The 6,999-nt window shown below is 65.8% G+C and overlaps 1 protein-coding gene across 1 annotated transcript; it reads right to left on the bottom strand.

The window, feature by feature from the left end:
* Nucleotides 1-208: 208 nt before the first annotated feature.
* LOXL4 (lysyl oxidase like 4) lies at nt 209-5,547 on the bottom strand. The gene is made up of 14 exons (XM_037400230.1): nt 5,257-5,547; nt 4,893-5,071; nt 4,529-4,740; nt 3,939-3,977; nt 3,598-3,814; nt 3,306-3,489; nt 2,882-3,036; nt 2,404-2,571; nt 2,034-2,196; nt 1,664-1,907; nt 1,293-1,408; nt 1,060-1,196; nt 765-876; nt 209-654 (listed from the first exon to the last, which is right to left on the bottom strand). The coding sequence occupies exons 1-14, from the start codon at nt 5,534-5,536 to the stop codon at nt 584-586; spliced, it is 2,277 nt and encodes a 758-aa protein (XP_037256127.1). The 5' UTR covers nt 5,537-5,547; the 3' UTR covers nt 209-583.
* Between the last annotated feature and the right edge of the window lie 1,452 nt (nt 5,548-6,999).

Raw genomic sequence — 6,999 nt, 5'->3', positions numbered from 1 at the left:
GTGGCAAGCCAGAGCCACTTGGCACTGCCCACATGCAGGCAGCTGGGGGGCTGGTGGCAAAGGGGGAACACTGCCTGGCTGGGGCCACATTGCCTAGACCAGGGTCAGTCCCAGCTGGGGACTGACTTCATGATCCTGGTGGGGAAGAGAGCAGGGGATGTTGTCGTTGATAAGGGGGTACCCCCCCTCCCATAGCACAGCACCTGACTCCCATTGCACAGCATCTTTATTGAGGACAGGACTGGTGTACAGGTGGCAGTGGCTGGGGCCTGTCCTGAGTCTGCTGGGGCAGAGGGGGCCAGGCAGGCTGAGGTAGTCATCCTGGGGGGCACCAGAGCCACACAGGTGGGTGCTGCTGTGGTACCTGGGCCCCTCTCACAGGTCCCGTTGGCAGCACGGGGCTGGGCACCCCTGGGCACTCCCTGCTGGCCTTGGTGCTCATCTCCGTCCTCTGCAGCAGCATCAATAAATACAAAAGTCTTTGAGTCCCTGAGCTCAGTCTGGTGCTGCCGGAGTGCAGGGGCTGGGGCACAGGAGGCAGGCTGTCCCACCATGCTGCTGGGAGTGTGCTGACGCTGGGGGGTCACACAAGGTTGTTGGCCAGGCGCTCCCGTCGCTCCAGATCGCTCACCACGTCTGCACCATAGGCATCACCTGGGGAGAGCGACAGTGTATGGGGGTGTGTGTGAGGACACAGGACCTGCAGCACGTCCAGCCCCATCACTTCCCCCTGCCCTGCCCCCTATGCTCCCATCCCTCCATACTCGTGTGGCAGCTGTGCATCCAGATGCGTTGCCCGTCGTACTTGCACTGGCACCGCATCACATTGTTGGAGAAGTCTGACTCAGCCACCTCATGCTTGGGGTTCACAACCACCTGGGGAGGGCAAGAGGCAGGGCTGGGGGCACTGCTGCCATGCCTTCTCCAGGCAGGGCTGTGGCACGCACAGTGGGGTGCAGAGAAGCACCCCAATGTGCAGGGTGAGGGGTGCCCATGAAGTGTGTCCCCCAGCCCTGAGCTCTGATGGCTCGGTGTGCCCCACCTCTCTGTCCCCCGTACCTGGAAGGTGTAGCTGCCCGGCAGCACATCGGTGATGTCAATCCACTGGCAGTCGATGTCATGGCGGTAGGTGTCCCAGCACCCCACGCTCACTCCCTGCTCCCCAAAGTTGGCGCAGGCGAAGCGTCTCTGCAGCCCTGTGGGAGGGAGGGGAGATGAGGGAGGGCGCAGGCAGAGCCCCCCTTGGGGACCAGGGTGGGAGGTTCACTGGCAGCTCTGCTGCTGACACCTACCTGCAGGGCAGTTGGTGTCCTCCAGGCAAAAGCTGGCTTTGTGCCCTTCGGCCACCTTGGAGCCGTTGAGCGTCAGCAGGTCATAGTGGGTGAAGACCTCAATGCTGTGGAAGTGCCTGTGGGGACAGGGGCTGAGCACAGGGCCAGCGCCTGGCTGGGGACCATGTGGCAGCCCAGCTGGGAGCAGGCAGCACCCAGAGGCTCTGAGCAAATTACAGCCTTGAAGCCAAATAAAGCCATAATGACAGTGCCAGCGTGGACACCACTAATTACCCCAGGCGGGCCAGTTTCTGCAGGATGGGTGCCACCATGCCCTGCCTGACCTGGGGAAGGGGCAGCTCCCTGCCAGCCCCTGCCCACGGGCCACTCACCGGTGGCACTGGTGCCAGGTCCAGGCGTGACGCCCCATCTTGGGTCGGAAATCAGCTCTGCCCAGGTTGTGGATCTGGGAGGAGAAGCGGAGGAGGCGGCGGTGGCCGTAGGGCCAGTGCATGTGGTCGGCGGAGCGGGAGAGGCAGTGCTCCTCGTGGGCGCAGTACAGCAGCTCCAGTGGCCGGTCCTCCAGGTAGGCTGTCTCCTGCACCAGCTGGGCATTCATCACTAGGTCCGGGGCGTCTGGCATGGAGGGGATCAGCAGGGATGGAGCAGGTGATCCCCACCCCACATAGCTCCCCCTGCTATCTGTGCCAAGAGAACTGGGATCCCTCTCCCAGTGGTACCCCTTGGGCTCCTGGTACTCACGGGTGGTGCAGGTGACCCCTGCTGAGAAGCGTCCCCCGCCGCTGGGGCAGTGGACGGGGCCGTGGCGCTGGCACTGCTGGAGGGCCAGCTCAGTGCCGGCACAGCGCACCCCGCTCATCACCACCTGGGTGGCATCAGGGCTGCCTGCCCAGTACCACGTCTCCTGGGCAGAGGAGGAGCACAGCACTTGGACCAGCCCTCGCACCCCCTGCCAGCACCCACCCCGCCTCCCCTGCCCACTCCCTTCCCCCCGCACTGCCACCATGGCTTGTCCCTCCAGGCTGTCCCATCCCAGAGCCCCTGGCCACCCCATGCCCACACCACACATCCCGTAGGACCCCTCACAGTCGCAGGCTGGGACCCTGCTCACCTGGAGGGCATGGCTGGCAAAGCCCAGCCCTAGCTGCCTGCAGACGACCATGGCCTCGTTCAGTCCCCACTGGGCACCACACACTGAGCCCCACTGCAGCTGCCCCTGCACTGGCACCAGCACCTCCACCACACCCTCCTCGGGGCTGCGGCCCCCAGCCAGCCGCACCTGCAGGCAAAGAGAGGCTGAGACAGAGCATGGGGCAGACCCCCCAGCACTCCCACCCAGCGCTGCAATGGAGCAGACAGCTCCATGCATCCAGCTGAACATCTGCCCCACCTTCCTCTTTGTCATCACAAGAACACTTTTGCCACTGGCTCATCCTGCAGATCCCTATCAGCATGCTGCTGTGTCCCTCTGTCCTCTGGGCCACCCCAGGGCTGCTCTGAACATCCAAGTTGGGCACAGAGCTTGCGGGGCAGGGGCTGTGCAATAGGGCCGGAGCTCCACAGGCCCTGGGGAGGAGACAGGGGCTCACCTGGCTCTGGAAGTCCATGTGGGGCACGTTGCAGCGGACAGCAGCATCAGCCTCATGCTGGCACCCACTTTGCTCAGCCTCCTGGAAGCGGCACTCACCCAGGGAGCGCTCATGGCCAGTGCACCGTACCTCGCTCATGTGGATGGGCCCCAGGCCTGAAGAAGAGAGGTGGTCAGCATCCCCTGCTCTGTGTCCATCCTGGAGCAGGGAGGACCCCCACCTTCCTTCCCCCAGTCTGGGTGTTCCCTATGGGAACGGGGCTGCGCGTGGCAGGAGCAGCCAGGGCAGCCTCATCCCAGGGCGGGCTGCAGCTGCCTGGACATCCCAGGATGCTCTGGCAGCACCCAGTATACCGGGGGTTTTCCCCATCGTGCCACTCCAAACTCAGTGGCACCCTGAGTCCCTGCCATGCCGCCCACCTCACCTTGGCCCATCTGGGCTCCCACTAGGGCCTGCTTTGCCGTCCCGTAGCCCAGCTGCCGGCACACCACGCTGGCTGCGGCCAGGTCCCACTGCTTGTCACACACGGTGCCCCACTGCCCACGGCGCAGCACCTCCACCCGGCCCTCGCCTGCATGGGTGCCTGCTCGCAGCCGCACCGGGAGCGCCTGGGCACGGGGGGCAGCCAGTCAGCGTTCCCAGGGCACGGCCACCCACCTGCACCACAGGCACCAGTGCAAGCACGGGACGGGGTGTGGGGCTGTGCTGGGGCTCACCTTTCCCGGGGAGGTCTTGCTCCTGCCCTTGCCTGTGCCCTTCTGGAAGGCACGGCCGGGGAGGCAGCTGACAATGGCGTGCATGCCACCGGGGCAGGCATGCTGGCGGGGGGCCAGCGGGGCCACCTGCGTGGGGCAACTGGCCAGGTGGGGCTCTGTGCCCTGGCACCGCACCCTGTGGACCCAGAAGCTGTTCTTCTGGCTGAGTGTCTTCAGGCTGCCAAGGGAGAGGAGCAGAGGCCAGTGTCAGCTCGGGCACCAGAGACTCTCCCCCACCCAACACCTGTGCTGGGTGTCCAACCAGGGTGCCCCTACCCACCCTGCCCAGAGCTGAGCCCTACCTGGAGTTGGGGTCCTTCAGCTTCATGTTCCAGAGCTTCCTGCAGGTGTACAGAGCTGGGAGGTTGGTGGGGCCCATGCCAACCCTTCAGGTCTTCAGACCCCACCACCACATCATCTCTTCCCTCCCCAGCACCCCGTGGCAGGACCTGGAGCCATGGGGTCCTCCCACAGCATGGCAGGGTGAAGAAAGGTCCTCTCCCCACTGGCAATTACCATGTCAAGCCCAGCTATGTCATGTGTCCTGGCGGGACTGTAGGACTCCTGGCATCGGCAGGGACTCATTATGGGCTGTATTTATAGCCCCAGCCTGAGGCGGGGGTGGAGGAGCAAAGGACTACTTGCCTCTCCTCTCCTTCCACCCATGCTTTGCCAGCCACAGCTGGTGACCTTCCTCACAATCCCCTGGCTGCTGCCAAGCCCAGTCCTGCCCCTCATTGAGGCCCCAAGAAGGGGACGCAGGCATGGCCAGGCCGCACCAGCACCCTGCACACCCACCCAACCCTTCAGTCTCCTGCCCTTACGGAGTGTCCAGCCAGGCACCCTGCCCCGTGAGCCACACAGCAGCAATGCGGGTCTCCTGCATCCCTACCGATAGAAGCTGGTGTCGATGTGCTTCTCCTGGGGGAAGCCCAGCATCCCGCAGACAACACGGCTGTTATTCCTGGTCCAGCCAGCGTCGCACACCTGCCTCCAGCGCCCGTTGTGCTTCACTTCCACGGCACCCTCCGTCACCGGCATGCTCACCTTGGCCCGTGCCAGGATGGGCTTGAGCCGCACCTCCTCCAGGCTCAGCCTTGGCACCTGCTGCAGTGGGCACAGGGGTGGCCATGTGGACTCCAGCATCATGGGCAGGGTGTTCAGGATGGGGACAAGGGGAAAGGTCAGAGGGATGTGCTCCAGTCTCCCTGGTGTACCCTGCTGGGCACACGGGAACCCCATGGCCCCCAACTCACCTCTCCCAGGTGACCAGAGGTGGTGGCCTGGGGGGGGCTGCCGGGCAGGCGCTGTCCTGAGCACACCACACCAGCGTCCTCACCATGGTGGCAGTCGCTGGTGCCCCAGCCATTGTGGACGCACTCTGCCAGGGAGCCCTCGCTGCCCCCACACCGCACATTGTCCAGCCAGATGGGGCCTGGGGACACGTACACAGGGCTGGGGGTCACCACTGGGGGGGTCTCCATTTCCCTCCCCAGCACCACAGGCCCCATCCAGTGCCCCTCACAGGCTGCCCGCACCCACAGCCCCCCCGCACAGGCTCACCCAGCACGCTGCCCTCGCTGGGACCCGCTGCCCCCTCATTCCCCAGCTGCCCCCTACCTTCCCCTCGGCCGTAGGTGGCACTGTGGGTCCAGGTGATAGCCGTGGTGTAGCCCAGCTGCCGGCAGGCGACGGTGGCCGCGTGGAAGTCAAAGCCATCGTCGCAGATGGTGCCCCAGCGGCCCTGGTACAGCACCTCCAGCCGGCCCTCCCCAGCCGGTCCCCGTGGCCCTGCCAGCCGCAGTTGCACCGGGGCTGGGTCCTGCCCGCTGGGGGCCATCCAGCACAGCAGCAGCACCAGTAGCAGCAGGATGGGGTTTGTGCCAGCTGGTGTCACCATCGTGGTTCTGGGAGTGGGATTCCTGGGGACAGCCCAACACTGAGCCCTTGGGGACCCTGGCAGGGTGGCGAGTGCTGCTGCAGCCTCCCCTGTGCCCCAGGAGCTGGGCGATGGTGGAGGGCTATCATGCCCCCTTGCACAGCGGTGACATCCCTGTCCCCGTGCTGCGGGGGATGCAGGAGCTGGTCCCTGCCATGCACAGCTTGCAGCATCTGCCATCCCGGGGCTCAGCCCCAGCCCCACATCCACCTGCCCCTTGCCAGGGTGACCCAGCTCTGACACAGCACCCCCAGGCACCCACAGCCCCGTGCTCAGCCCTGGCTGCCAACCGCTGTGGGCAGCCCCACGGACACTGCTCTGCCCCACGCCTGGGGCCGCTGGTGGGAGTCCGATAGATCCTGCCTTTACCCCCCACCTGAAACCTGCCACTGGACACCGGGGTCCCCTCCTCACCCTGCACACAGCCCTTGTCCCACATCACCCCGTGTCTCCCCCTGCATCCCCACGCAGAGCACTAGTGGGGTTGCTGCCTCCCACTCCAGGTGCCCAGACCCCCCCAGCCCAGGGCCATCCCCAGCACTCACCCTGACCTGGGTGACGGTGCAGGACAGGCAGTAGCGTGGGGCAGGCAGTGGTGAGGGACGCGGTGCTGGCTCACGCTGGCCTCCAGCAGCTCTCCTGCTGCCGAGCACCGCCTGCCGCTGCTTTTATGGTGCAGCGGAGTGGGCTGCCCCGGGTGGGGGCCCATGCTGCCCAGCCCAGCCCCGGCTCCCCCCCGCACCGTGCCTGGAGCCCAGCCCTGCACCGTGCCTGCCCCTCGCCTCATCTTCCTCTGCCACCCTGGGGCAAACCTGCCCCTCCCTCTCCCCCCCAGCTTGGGAGGTCCAAGCACCTCTGGGATAGCCCCAGCACCTCTGGGATAGCCCCCACATGCTGTGAGCCTGGACCCCACTCAGAATGAACTCAATACCCTCAGTCAGGTTTGTCCCCTGCCTCCAGCGCTGCCGCACCATGGGGCTGGCCCCCAGCCAGGCACAGCACGTGCTTTCTGGGGGTGATGAACTGCCACACCGGGGGCACCTCAAAAGGACACCCCTCACCCCTTCCCACCTCACACAGCAGCTCAAGTGGGCATGGAGGCATGGGGTGCCTGGGGGTGCTGCAATGTGGCTAGGACTTGGGGGGCACATTGATCAGGGAGGAGGTGGGATGGCTCTGGGAGCCCAGAACAGGGTTGTCCTGGATCTTGGGGCATCACCTAGGTCACCCCTGAGCCAGGCTAGCTACAGGGGTCCCTGGGCACAGCCCTCCTCCGTGGGATGTGGAGATGGGGGATGCCCTCCCCTCGACCTGCCCCAGGAGCAACCTCTGGCTTGGGGTGCTGCCAGTCCCCGGGGCACCCCACTGCCCACACACCCCGCCGTGCCACGCCGTGGGACATGGATAAACAGGAAGCCCTGTGC

This window comes from Falco rusticolus, chromosome 9, assembly GCF_015220075.1.
Source record: "Falco rusticolus isolate bFalRus1 chromosome 9, bFalRus1.pri, whole genome shotgun sequence".
In the NCBI taxonomy this organism is placed as follows: domain Eukaryota; kingdom Metazoa; phylum Chordata; class Aves; order Falconiformes; family Falconidae; genus Falco; species Falco rusticolus.
Note: the sequence above shows the minus strand (reverse complement) of the source record. Positions and strands in the feature narration are given on the sequence as shown.

Excerpts from the sequence above, each read along its gene's own strand:
- LOXL4 (XM_037400230.1), bottom strand. The coding sequence starts at position 5,536 with ATGGTGACACCAGCTGGCACAAACCCCATCCTGCTGCTACTGGTGCTG. Across the intron at positions 2,197-2,403 it reads TTGCCAGCCATGCCCTCCAG|GAGACGTGGTACTGGGCAGG; the intron begins GTGAGCAGGGTC and ends TCCTCTGCCCAG. Across the intron at positions 655-764 it reads GATGCACAGCTGCCACACGA|GTGATGCCTATGGTGCAGAC; the intron begins GTATGGAGGGAT and ends CGCTCTCCCCAG.